The sequence below is a fragment of the Empidonax traillii genome, unplaced genomic scaffold, assembly GCF_003031625.1.
Source record: "Empidonax traillii isolate 1590-97213 ecotype Southwest subspecies unplaced genomic scaffold, ASM303162v1 scaffold785:size696563, whole genome shotgun sequence".
Taxonomy (NCBI): Eukaryota; Metazoa; Chordata; class Aves; order Passeriformes; family Tyrannidae; genus Empidonax; species Empidonax traillii.
In genome coordinates this window covers 648446-660959 of record NW_020955978.1, presented here as the reverse complement: position 1 = coordinate 660959, position 12514 = coordinate 648446, and the positions used below count along the sequence as shown (strand labels likewise).

The following is a 12514-nucleotide window of genomic DNA, read 5'->3' as shown; positions in this document are numbered from 1 at the left end:
GTGACCTCAGACCATCATCAGGACCCCTGGCTGGATCCCACACTGTGCTGGTTTGCACCAGTGGATGATTGTTGTCACCTTCATCGTCATCGTTTTCTTAGAGCAACAAACCAATTCTATCTTTCTGGCTAGTTTGGTTTGGGCTGAGAGAAGGTCAGTGGCCACAGAGCAGGTCAGTGCCTGCCCCTCTGCTTCCCTCAGGAGGAAGCTGCAGATCACCAGGAGTTCTCCCCTCAGTCTCCCCTTCTCCAGGCTGTTTGAGTTGTTTGAGTGCTGCTCTTTGAGTGTGTGGGAACAGAGTGTGGCTCCTCCTGCCACTTCCCTCCTTTGGAACACGGGGTACAACACCAACCACAGTTACCTTTGGCGTCTTCCTCGTGCTTACCCACAAGTGCAGAAAGGAATGTAGTGAGAAATGAGCTATTCTGAAAATTAAACTGTTTTTATTATGGAGAGCCTGTCAAGGCTTGATAGAGCAGTTATAAGAAATGCTTTTTGTCAGTTACATAATTCCAAATAAAAATATCAGAATCATTCCTACAAATACTTTTTTTTTTTTTTTTTTTGCTCTACAAGTAAAGCAAAGGCCCTTGATTACAAGAAGAGCTTCTAAGCCATCCGACTTGGGCAGTTTTCCACTAAGTTTCTCACTGTCCAGCTTTAAAACTTCATGAAGGGAACTTGGAGAGGAGTTTCTGCTGCACATTTCAGAGCCAGGGCGTAAGTGTAAACCCTGGCATCTACTGCAAGGTGTTCCTCTGCTACCAGCTCTGAAAACAAAACAAAGCATACCATGAGGTGCTGTCAAAACATCTCTGCAGAAAAGGAAGTCCTTTACTAAAATGTAGCATTCCAGGCAGGAATTCTCAGTGCCAACTCTCATACCTGGTCAGGTCTCTCACGGCTTTTTGCTTAAGATACAGTTATTCTAGGGTGAGAAATGCCGTGAGGAGCTCGGAGAAGAGCAGCTAAGGGGTGCTTGAGGCTCACTTTTGGGAATTTCACGTGGCAGGAAGCCCTTACCATCAATTCTTTGCAGTAGGTCGTTCTTTGGAAGTGAAATAACTTCCACAAATTCTAGGAGAGAAGAAAAAAAAATTTATGCACCCTTAAACCAGCGAACAAGAGAGAAATTCCCCGCAGTGTCTCCTGTTTTTTACAACTTAGAAGGGGAGAGAAACTGTCTCTGTGCTCATCACCATCCAAAAGCTGTGAGAATCTGTCAGGAAAAGGTTATTAAATGGGGGAAGGCAGAGACTGGGGTCATTAAAAACACGTTTGGCAGAAAGAAGCTGGGAAACAGCTGCATAAAGAGTGTAGCTGACAGCTAAAAGGAGACAATGGAAAATCAAGTGGGGCTTTTGATTGGCTTCTACTGGTATAGGAATGGATTGGAGATGCATTTCAAGACCAAACCAAAGCGTTTGTTCATGATGAATTTGTGCTGGCTTAGAGCTCCCCTGTCTCTCTGAATCACTTGTCTTTGGGGTTTGACCTACAGCTGCTGGGGGTTCAGTGAGTTGTATTTCTCGAGGTGATGGTGCCGGAGGTGCAATACTTGGAAAGATAATTAATGTGATAACAGCCCACAGGAATTTTCATGTCTAGGCCAAAGTCAATCCCAGGCACGTTTGATTAGGGTCAGGAGATTACCCAAGCACAAATAAAACCCAGTTTTAACTGACATTTTCTAAGTAAAACTTGCCATCTGAAGATCCCATTTGCCAGTGGGAGCACAGTCACGTTACGTACCTCCCTCATCTGCAAGTGAAAAAAAAGCAGTAAGGTAAGGGATTTGAAACACACTAGAGTTTACAATTGAAAAGCATTTTGATAGCTGACTGATGCTGTAATTACTTCCAGAGTGAAGCTACAGCTGAGAGGAGTATGCAGGCTCTTAAGTGCTCATGGCCCTCACTGAGGTTTGGCACCAAAACATCTCCTCCTGGCTGTGCCAACAGCTGACACTTCACATCTGGGCCTCCCCAGTGTGTCCCAACACAGAGACACACTCTGCTCATCTCGGCTGCTGGATGTGATTTTAAGGACCTGCAGCACCCAAATCAGCTGGGACAGAAGAGATGCAGGGGTGGGGTCAGTTCTTTCAAACCCATCCTTTTGTTATCCTCCCGAAATTTTCAGATGGGTGATACAGAACTCACCGAGCTTCTGCTTGGGCCTCGTGTTCTCAGCCGCGTCTCCGTTGATGGTGACGCTCACGATGTGCGTGGTGCTGTTCGACACGCCCGGGTCCAAGCACAGAGCTGCCAAACAAGCACATGGAGAGGGCTCATTTTCCAAGGCAGGAGTCAGGCAACTTGTCATTGTAACAAAAGCTTTCACAGGAATGTATCTGATGCCATAGAACATATATTTGTCAGGCTGGAAGAGCAGTGAAAACTTTGCTTTCACACGTCCTTAAATGTAACGTTTCTGTAACTCTCAGCTCTTTCACAGATCCCTGGTAAGGCTTGTTTTCAGCAGCTGAGTTTACTTTCCATTCCACAGACTGAAGATACAACTCCAAAATATTGAAGTCCAATTTTACCATCACCTGCTTCCACCTCTGTCCCCAACACGCAGTTGTAACCAGTAACTGAGAACCAGGTCTCAACTGCAATGGCATTTCCTTGAAATCGTATCCAAGTTACCTTTCTACCTTGTCAAGTTTGATTTCTGATCCTTGTTTTGCCTTCACTTCATTTTATGAATGGGATTGTTACCAGCATGGCACTGGCAACAATCACATTCCAAAGGATCTCTGAATTTACTCCAGTTACTCTCTCCTTCTTTCCATTTGGAAAACCCAAGCCCTGTCACCTCCCCACAGCTGACAGGAGGGTGACCTCCCCTCACACTGCATCATGCAGCTATTTTTTTTCTACCTAAGCTCACAGATGCTGTTCACACAAATCCAGTAATTTAGACATTTATACTTAAATGCCAAATCACAGCTTGAATAATTGGGGTTTGTGCAGGATCCTGATCAATAGCAGTTTTCTCCCTACAAACATCCAGCTTTTACTTCAGCCCCGTACGTCCAGCAGAAGCTCAGCAACCGACTCACAGAAGGACCAAGGCTTTGCTGCAAAGATTTTACCTTTGGTTTAAAGCATTTTAGACATTTAGAGTGGCCTTCAAAGACAGAATTGGCTTTGGTGGGAAAATAAAAAAAGCAAAGACCTGGAGTACATTCAATGACTTCCCCCTTGTACCCAGTTTCCTCCTCCAGCTCTCGCAGTGCAGCACTTGCTGCTGACTCGTTTTCCTCAATGAGGCCTGGGAGACAAAGAAGACACAAGGATAATTAAAAGCCTACCACTTAACTGCAATACCCATCCCAGGCTCTAATTGAGTGTTATTGGAGAGGTGAAACAACCTCTCTTCCCTGTATTTACAGAGGGATAAACTGAAGCATTAGGAAGGGTTCCAGCTCCTGGATTCATCGTGCTGCTCCTCACATCCTCAACTGATCATCTACAGAATCATCCTACCTTCCCAGGAAATGGCACTGATATTCTCACGGGGGAAAGAAGCTGAATGCTTTGACTCTTAGGGAAGGGAGAAGTGGAGAGAATTTTCTCCAGTTTGGTAAAACAAGCTCATTTTGTTTTCTTCATTATCAAACATTCCTATTTCGGAACAGCACACTGAGCTCAGCACAGTTTTCCAGCTGACGCTCCAAGCACATCCAAGCACACTGAACTCCTGGTAATGTTTCAGTCACTCACCTGCAGGGAATTCCAAGCAGTAGCCGTTGATTGGGGGCCTGAACTGTTTCACCAGGACAATGCAGTCGTAGTGCAGAGTCCTCTGTAGCACTGCAATCACTGCTACCCCTGCAAGAGCCACAGAGCACAGATAGTGAGTGCAGCAGGAGGGGAGGATTCAGTGCTAGGTGTGGAGAGGAACCTCAGCACCGCCACTGTGAGCATGAAACATTCAGATGCCAGCTCCAGAATCCTGATTGAGGAATTTGGGCTCCTTATATCATTTATATCAAGGTGAAATAAAAGCCCCAAACGGCATCTTCAAAGCACCCCAGCAGATGAGAGGCAGGTGTAGCAAGCCAGACCCACCCTGCGCCCACCAATATCCAGGGAAGGGCTCTCCTGCCTGCAGAGACTCTCTGGAAGCCTCTGTATGGAATTTCTGTTATGCTGCTCTCATGGCTAAATCAAGTTCCTCTTGTGCCCAAACACAACTGTGTCCTCAGCCCCTCTAACAATCCACCAGCCTGGGAGCTACTCTGTATCAGGGCATCCAAAAATGTGTTTGGAACTGCTCCATAATCCTAAAGTGAATCCAGTGATCTTGGGAAAGCACTCCTACCGGTGAGGGCCTGATTGTTCAGCACTGAGGCTGCATTTCATCAGCTCTGGGGTACAGCAAGCTCTGCCAAGCTACCTGTTCCACATCCTCACTCGCTCAGAAACAGCTCAGCTCTGAGTCTGCCCTGTGAGTTTATCAGAAGAACTGCCACAGGAAAAAAATGCCACCAAAAAAAAAAAGCCACCAGTGTCTTACCATCAGCTGTGACTCCCTTCTTGTTGCCAGTTCGCTTTACAGTTTCCCAAGTTCTGGTTAACACAGAGAAAAGAGCAATTGAATATGTAAGTCACCTTCTACCCTTGCTACTCTCATTTAAAAGCAAAATATATCATCACGTGGTGAGGCCTCCTAAGAAAGCAGCTGCTCTTGGGTAGGCACTGTCATATACTATAAAATGGGTGTAGCATCATTTTATTTTGCCTTCTTAAAGAGGGAGAGAGGAAGTAGCTAATTAATGATGGTTTAAATCACTAAACATAAGGGAAAGGCATAAATGACTGTCACAGAACAGGCAAGTCTTATAAAAGTCATCTTGAAAAAGAGCAAAATAAAGCAGTTTACGTATAAAACAAGTCAGATTTTGAAGGAGAATTCTGTAACAAGACCATGTGAATTCCATCTTTCATCTTGCTTTTGCATAAGGTTTACAGAGTGAGTCATGGACTTTCAGCTCAGCTGCTGGAGCACACAAGGAGCACACAGGCAAGGAGGACAAAAGCTTCTCTCTCAACATAAGCAATGGGATGAATAAAAACAAAAAAATCCACCAGCAATACAAATCCTTCCACAAAAGGTCCAACCTTGCTACTTTTAAGAGGATAGTTTGCTGATGGGACTAAAGCCACGGTGTCACCCCTGGATAAAAACAGCAACACTGAGGTGTACAGGAGGATTGGACACACATTATACTATACAAGGGGACATTAATTTGTCAGTAAAATGCAAGATCCAGCACCATCAGCAGGGAAAAAGGAGCCCTTAATGAAGAACCAGAAAAGCCACAGGATGGACTGAGTGCCACAGTCTGTGCAGCATCTTGACTAGGAGCTGGAAATGCAACACAATCCAAGGCTCAGCGTGCCCAAGAGGATTTAGGAGCCAAATTCCACATGCCAGCACATCTGCTGGGGTGAGATTCCCTTCTCTGAACAGCAGGAATCCTAAAGGAAGTGCCCAGTGCCCAGCTCTCATCTCGTGTGGAATGATGGGTCTGTAATGCTCCTGTTCTCTGGTCTGGGGTCAATCTGCACAGCTGAGAACATTACAGGAATCTGAAACACCACACAGGCAATTACCTGGTTTTTCCAAAGGGATCAGTGTAAGTTGTTTCTTCAAGCTTCAACCATTTTCTTTCAGCGATGACCTAAACCAAAGAATTCTTTGTTAAACACATCTGTAAGATTAATCCCAAAGATTTGGGGGCTATTTGGGAGAAACAACACAGCTGTTTTTGGATTCTTTAGAGGAAAAAAAATGTCAGCATCACAATACGTGCAGGAACGTGCAACAACATTCCTGTTGCTAACACAGAAAAAAAAACCCACAAAACATTTACTCCAAGTTCTTGAACAGGAATAGAAAATAGGCCCAAGAAAGTAACTTTTCTTAATATGACTTTTATAATGAAGTTTCAACGAATTCAGTGGGATTTTCTGCACTGCAAAGCCCTCATCTTTCTAGAAGCATTTTGCAAGGGCCATGTCTCAGCTGCAAAAGGGTGTCTGGGCTGCAGACACTTTCCCTACACTGGTGCTGCTGAGTGTCCACTGAGCAGAGAGCACAGCACAACAGCTGGGAATGAAAGGCTGAAACCCAAACTATCTGAAACTCTCCTTGCCCTGATCTCAGACCCTGGCCTTGTGTCACTGCTGTTTTCTGCAGCTCTGAGACTGATTCATACCTGTCCTGTCAGGATTTCTGAGAGCTGCTGGCTGAGTTCTTACCATTAACACCCTGGCAAAATGTCTTTTCTGAGCTGAACGAGTTTGTTTTCCCTATCGTGCTTCCTCATTTTTTTATATAATTCACTTAAAAGGGAAAAATCCCTTAGGTATTAGCCCAGCAGTTCACTTCTTTTAATGTAACTTGTTTTAGAATGAGTTATTTTTATTGCTTTGAGTGTTGCTTTGATGAGCAAATAACATCTGCTTTGCTTACAACAGCCTGACTGGGTGTTCCCAGAAATAGGAGGAATGAAATAAAATCAGCTGCCACTTCCCTGGAAGAAACTATTCCAACATCAGACCTCACAGCCACTGCAGAGTTACAGAAGCACTTCTAACAAAAAGGCTGGGGGCAGAGGCAGGGGAAAAACTTCCCTGGATTAAGCCCACAAAATGCCTGAAAAACCTAAACAGCCTAAAGTATGTAAAATCCAATTACAAACTGCTGGTGACACCAAAACCCACAATATTTCAAAAGAGGATAACAAAGAGGCATTATAAAAACCAACCAACCAAACATAAACCAAACCAACAAAACCACAAAAAAATCCCAAACAAAAACAGACAGAACAAAATGAAAATTCTGCCTGCAGGAAAACAGGTCTTAGCAGGAAACACAGAAAAGTTTCAAAAATGAAGCCCTTAATGCTTGAGATATATTCGTATTAAAAAAATATCCAAGGGAAAAGACATAAATATAATCCAAACAAATCTCTTCTTTCCTGAAAAGGTTTTGTACCTTGAAACCTAAAGAAATGACACAACTCTGTTCACTCCAAGGAAGAATAAATAGAAGAAACTACATTTGTGTTGTAACAACAGTGTGAGGCTGCTGCCAAACCTGCCTTAACACCAAAGATTAACTTCTAAGAATTCACTTAAAAGGGAATTGAAACATATAGAGGCAGCTTAAATTAGGGTGAAAGTGCTCCTAATAAGCACCCAGAAGTACTTCCAGAATCCTTCCTCAGGACCTGATATTAATCTTATTACTTCCTCACTCATGTCTTTAGAACAGAAATTATCTAAATTCAAACCCTTTCAGAAAACATGAAAGGTGGTACAATCCTAAATGTTACAGAAACCCCCAGTGGTTCTTCTCAAAGGAACAGAAAACAAGGTTGAGTTTCACAACCCACTGATTTGGAGGGTCTCTCAGAGGTACCAGCATTATTTCTGAACCCTGAAAACCTCCTGAACAGACAATACAAGAATCAGATGCATAATCTGAAACAAAAAGCAGCAGCCTAAAATGCTGTAACACTGTAGGTTTCTCTCCCCCCGCTGAAAACCTGCATGATTATTTCCACCCAGAGAAATGTCACCTCTTTTAAACTCCCTGCCCATCAGGAAGAAGTGTTCTGTCCATTGAAAGGATTGTTACAAACACACAGCATTTCCAGCACTTTGTTCTCTGCACTCACAAACACTCTGATCACTCTCAAATGACTGTTATTTAACAACACCACATGTCAACCCCAGGCATGCTGTACCTCTTCCTTCACCACGAACTGTTTGGCTGTTTTTGGACCTCCTGTGGGTTCCTCAGCTGCCATTTTCAGCAGTGTCAGGCTTTTCCCCCCTGTGCAAAGTCCAGATATATATGAAACTAAGTCAATATTTGATTTCAGTGTAAAGTTAAAAGGTTCATGTCTGCATTCTAAAGTAGCAAATGTGGCTCGCTGGAGGAAGCCAGGGACGTGTGATGGCAAGTTCAATTCACATTTGCGGCTCCACCCAATGGTTTCAGATTCCAATAACCCAAAGGAGAAACGTAAATTTGGATCAAATCCCTGACTTGCACAGTTGTAATAGTCCTATCAGCTGCTAAGTAGCTATGCTGGCTGAAGACACCCTTCTCAACTATTCACATGTCAGACACACACAGGCAAAGTTCATCCCCTTCAGTCAAATTGTTTCACTGTGGTCTGGGTGAAATGCTCTGCCAGCAGTGTGTGGATAAAGGACCACACACTCCATCGTGGAAGTGGGAAAAAAACCCCTTCTACCAAGAGGATTTCAGGGGTGAAAACTGCCTGCTGTGAAGAACCAGAACCAGAACCTACCTCTACCTTACACACATCCCAACCAAACACAGAAATGACTCGACCTTCTGCCAAAAGCCAAGGTCAAAGAGCCCTACGTGTGTTGCAAGTGCAGGAGGCACGTGGAGCTGGTGACACCAGAGCAGGGCAGTCTCTCACTGGCAATGCTGTGCCCAGCACCCTGCAAAAGGCAGCTGAATATCTGCCCAAAGCACTTTCAGCACAGAGACTTACACCAGGGAAGCTCATCTCTGTTAAGCTGGAATCCTGAAAATCATCAGGAATCATAAAGCAAAAGCCAGTGAGAAGCAGCAAACCAGTTTAAACCCCGGGAGAGACAAAGATGTCCATCCCCCATACCAGTAACTTTCCATGAAGTCAACAGGAATCTTTCCATGCTCCAGCTAGGGTTTAATAAGGCTCTGTGTGGCCTCTAGCAATGAACAGAAGTGTGTGAAGACCTTCTCTGTCGCACTAAATGTTAGCACTTTCATTTTTCACTCTGTCTTCATCCTTTTATGATAACATCTACTGCGTATTTGTGAAATGTGGAAGAGCAACAACCAGTTTTCTTACATGTTGGATTGGGATTTAATTCCAAGAAGTAGTTAAAAGGGATAGGGAGTACTAAACATTTCTATTTACTAAAAACTAACCTGCGTAAATCCACTTCCTCAGTCTGCACACAGGGCAGGCTCTTCCTCAGGACACTGTTTTTGGATGAAGCAGGTCATCAACAGGTCATCAAGGCCAAACATTCAGACTGGTTATACGTAACACAAGTCTTGAAAAGAAACCCTGACCTGCTAAACCCAATTCTGTTCCTTCAAAAACACGTTCTATAGTCTTTTCTTAAAGCAATGAAGCTCCACCTCAAAACTATGCAGGTTTATTATCTGCCTCACTGCTGTTTGTATGAAAAACTGCTCAAGAACCTCACTTGCTTGGCTTCCAACTTCTACCCCAATTTAGGCCACTCAGTTGTTACCCATTTGTTCTGGAGCCAGCAATGCCTGGAACTGCCTTCACCTGGCATTTCAGAGCTTTATCTGCCTGTGGTCTCTTGCTGTGACTCTCCAGAACAAGATCAGCCTTTCCACCAAACTTGTGCAAAAGCAGCCCAGGCCAGGACCAGCAGTTCCCAGAGGTTCCTGGTCATCCAGAGGTAGCAAAGGAGGCTCTGTGTGATGCCTGAAGTATTAAGCCTTAAAAACATAAAAAAACTCACAAAGCCAGCCACAACAAATTCACCTCCCACGTTTGGACAGTGCTTTTTGCACTGTCAATATAAATATACACCAGAGGAGTAGACAGAGAACCTTGCTGAGGGTTTTTTTTTCGGATGGGGCTGAGTAAATCTTCCTCTTTTAGCCTCTCCCTCACAGGAAATCCTGTTCCACAGATCACACTAATCCTTCACAGAAGCTTACAGGTATCAGTGTGTGTCTCTCTCAAACGTGGATTACCACAGCTGTTCCCCAAATCCCACAAGCACCTGTAGCAGTGGTTTGTACAACAGGATTAATACTCACCTACATCAGTTCCAAAAACATACTAGAACCTCATCTCACGGCTTTTCAACACAGCTCGCTCTCTGCTGACAGATTCAAGGGTGACTTGCTACTTAAAATAACAAAAAAAATATACAGTTTCAGTCGTTTGATTTATCACTAAAATCTGAAATGGGTGAAAACCTCAAAGAGAGAGGAGACTGATCTATCTCAGCTTCTGTAGTTCGGGTCTCCTCCACAAGTGGGTGCAGTAACTCTTTGTGTAGCGTCATTTTCAAAAAGTTCCACCAAAAAGCAATTTTTTTCCAAATTCAGTTGGCTGTAAGAAGCGAGAGCTGTGGCTGTTATGAAGCTGAAATGGTTAAATTTGGTTAAACAAGGGCTGCAGTTCTGGTACCTCACGCTGGTCATGATGTCAAGGGTGGCAACCCCTCTTGCTCATGAAAAAAATCAGCTGCGACTGAAAATCGAATTTAACACCACAACGTTGGGTTTCTACAGCCCTGATTGCCTTCAGAACAGACCTTGTCTTCCAGCCCTCTGACAGGAAGGTTCTTCTTCTCTCTCACAAAATTCCCACTGCACCATTTGAGTTAAAAACACAAGGCAGCTCACACAGCAGCCTGGGAACCTGGCTTAGGATTACAGGAGCTCTAAGAATATATATTTTTAATAGTTATCAATGCAATCTTAAGAATATGTCACAGCACTCACATTTATCAGCTGCCTGCACATGAAGCAACAGCACTCAAACTATAAATTACGGGAAAAAGCAAATGTTTGGCCCAATTCTGCTTTCTCTAGCAATTTCTGTGGCCAGTGTTACAGGGTTTTGCTGGCAAATCATGCTGCTTCTTCCATTTATTTCATGTTGGGGTCATGCACAAGGCATGCCATTTATAAAACATGTAGCTTTATTCCTATTTCTTACTCCTTCTTACTCCTGGCTTTCTTTGAAGTCAACATCCAGTCGTTCTACAGCTTAAAAATTATCCTTCCCAGGAGTTAAAATCTTAAGCCAGCTGAGGCCTGTGAATCAGCTTAAAGAGAAGCCAAGGTATCACCACTATACTTTAATATTAACCCTTACACATGGTTATAAATCATATATATGGATTAGCTTTTCTAAATCACTTTTCAGAAGACATTCTCCAATCCAAACACACATCCCAGCTGACAGCAACCAGATCTAATGGAAGCTCAGCAGTGGTGTCCTAAAGCAAGCTCAAGATGAAACAAAATACAGGTTCTTTTATAAATAACCTGCAAAAGGGACACTGGCAGTGTTTTATGCACGATTTACCCAACAGCACTTTGAGATAACGTGTGCTGATGACAAACACCATTAAAAGCTCCCAAGTTGCTTTAAACTTGTGACTGAAACAAAAAGCAATTCTAGAAACAAAATCAATTAATTAGCAGAAGTCGATGGGAGAAAAGGGGGGTGCGTGGGGGGGGAATGTTTAATTTTTGTCGTGGTATTTTGCAGCACGGACGACCCGCTCAGTGCCAAGTAAAACATGGAAAAATAACTGCAGGACAAACAGCAACAACAAGGCCTATCTCGCATGGGCAGAGGAGGGTTATCAGCATCTCCACGTTGTTATCAAACTCCCAGACAGCTGTGAGGGCTGGGAGAGACATTCCCAAAGAGCGGATGGGAGAGCATGTGAGGGAACAACGTCATGCACGGGACACACAGGCACAGAAACAACAGCAGAACCACAAGGCTTGAAAAAAGAACACGTTACTCAGTTATTACTTGACCTGGGACAAAACAAAATGAAAGAGTGGTTGATGACAAGCTCAACACGAGCTGGCAGCCCAGAGATCCAACAGTGCCCTGGGCTGTGCCGAAAGGAGCGGCAGGGCAAGGGAGGGGATTCTGCCCCCCCAGCTCTGCTCTGGTCAGACCCCACCTGCAATCCTGCACCCAGCTCTGGAGTCCCCAACATAAGAAGGACATGGGACTGCTGGAGCAAGTCCAGAGGAGGCCACACAGCTGATAAAGGGAATGGAGCACCTCTGCTATGAAGGCAGGCTGTGAAATTGGGGCTGCTCAGCCTGGAGCAAAGAAGGCTGTGTGGAGACCCCAGAGCACCCTACAGTACCTGAAGGGACCACAGGGAAGCTGGAGAGGGACTCTCCATCAGGGAACTGTAGTGACAGGACAAGGACTAATGGATACAAACTGAAAGGGGGGAAGTTCAGGTTAGGTATCAGGAAGAAATTCTCCACTGTGAGGGTGGTGAGACACTGGCACAGGCTGCCCACGGAGGCTGCGGATGCCCCAACCCTGGCAGCGTTCAGTGCCAGGCTGGATAAAGCCTCAGGCAACCTGGTCTGGCGGAAGGCGTCCCTGCCCATGGAACGAGTGGGATCTTTTAAGCTCCCTTCCAACCCGTTTACGCTCCACGAAACAACTCCATGCGGGGGGCGGGGGGGGGGACAGACAGGCACAGAGACGACAGCAGGACCTAAAAGAGCGAGGCGTTGCTCGGCGGTTCGGCGGCTGGGGCAGAGCGGCGGGGAGCGGCTCCGCCGGCAGCGCTGAGGGGGCTGAAGCGGCTGAGGGAGGCGGCTGAAGCGGCTGAGAGACGTGGCTGAGGCGGCTGAGGGAGGCGGCGGGGCCGGGGCCGGGGCGGGGCCGGTGTCCCCGCGATGGCGCCGGGCGGCGCCGGGA

The 12514-nt window shown here is 45.2% G+C and overlaps 1 protein-coding gene across 2 annotated transcripts; it reads right to left on the bottom strand.

Moving 5' to 3' along the window:
• Positions 1–423: 423 nt before the first annotated feature.
• NUDT5 (nudix hydrolase 5) lies at positions 424–8357 on the bottom strand. 2 transcript variants are annotated; one of them, XM_027901466.1, is made up of 10 exons: positions 8342–8357; positions 7769–7857; positions 5628–5695; positions 4528–4580; positions 3732–3839; positions 3184–3279; positions 2163–2264; positions 1753–1761; positions 1024–1077; positions 424–770 (listed from the first exon to the last, which is right to left on the bottom strand). In XM_027901466.1, exons 2-10 carry the CDS (start codon positions 7829–7831, stop codon positions 661–663), a joined length of 663 nt encoding a protein of 220 aa, XP_027757267.1. In that variant the 5' UTR covers positions 7832–7857; positions 8342–8357; the 3' UTR covers positions 424–660. The 2 variants fall into 2 exon arrangements, with proteins under 2 accessions (XP_027757267.1, XP_027757268.1); XM_027901467.1 differs by lacking the exon at positions 8342–8357 and having other exon boundaries at positions 7769–7989.
• Positions 8358–12514: the final 4157 nt, after the last annotated feature.

Coding starts and splice junctions, on each gene's coding strand:
- NUDT5 (XM_027901466.1), bottom strand. CDS start 7,831: ATGGCAGCTGAGGAACCCACAGGAGGTCCAAAAACAGCCAAACAGTTC. Junction 5,696..7,768: donor AGTTCGTGGTGAAGGAAGAG/GTACAGCATGCC, acceptor TCTTTGGTTTAG/GTCATCGCTGAAAGAAAATG. Junction 2,265..3,183: donor AGTCATTGAATGTACTCCAG/GTCTTTGCTTTT, acceptor CTTGTTTGGCAG/CTCTGTGCTTGGACCCGGGC.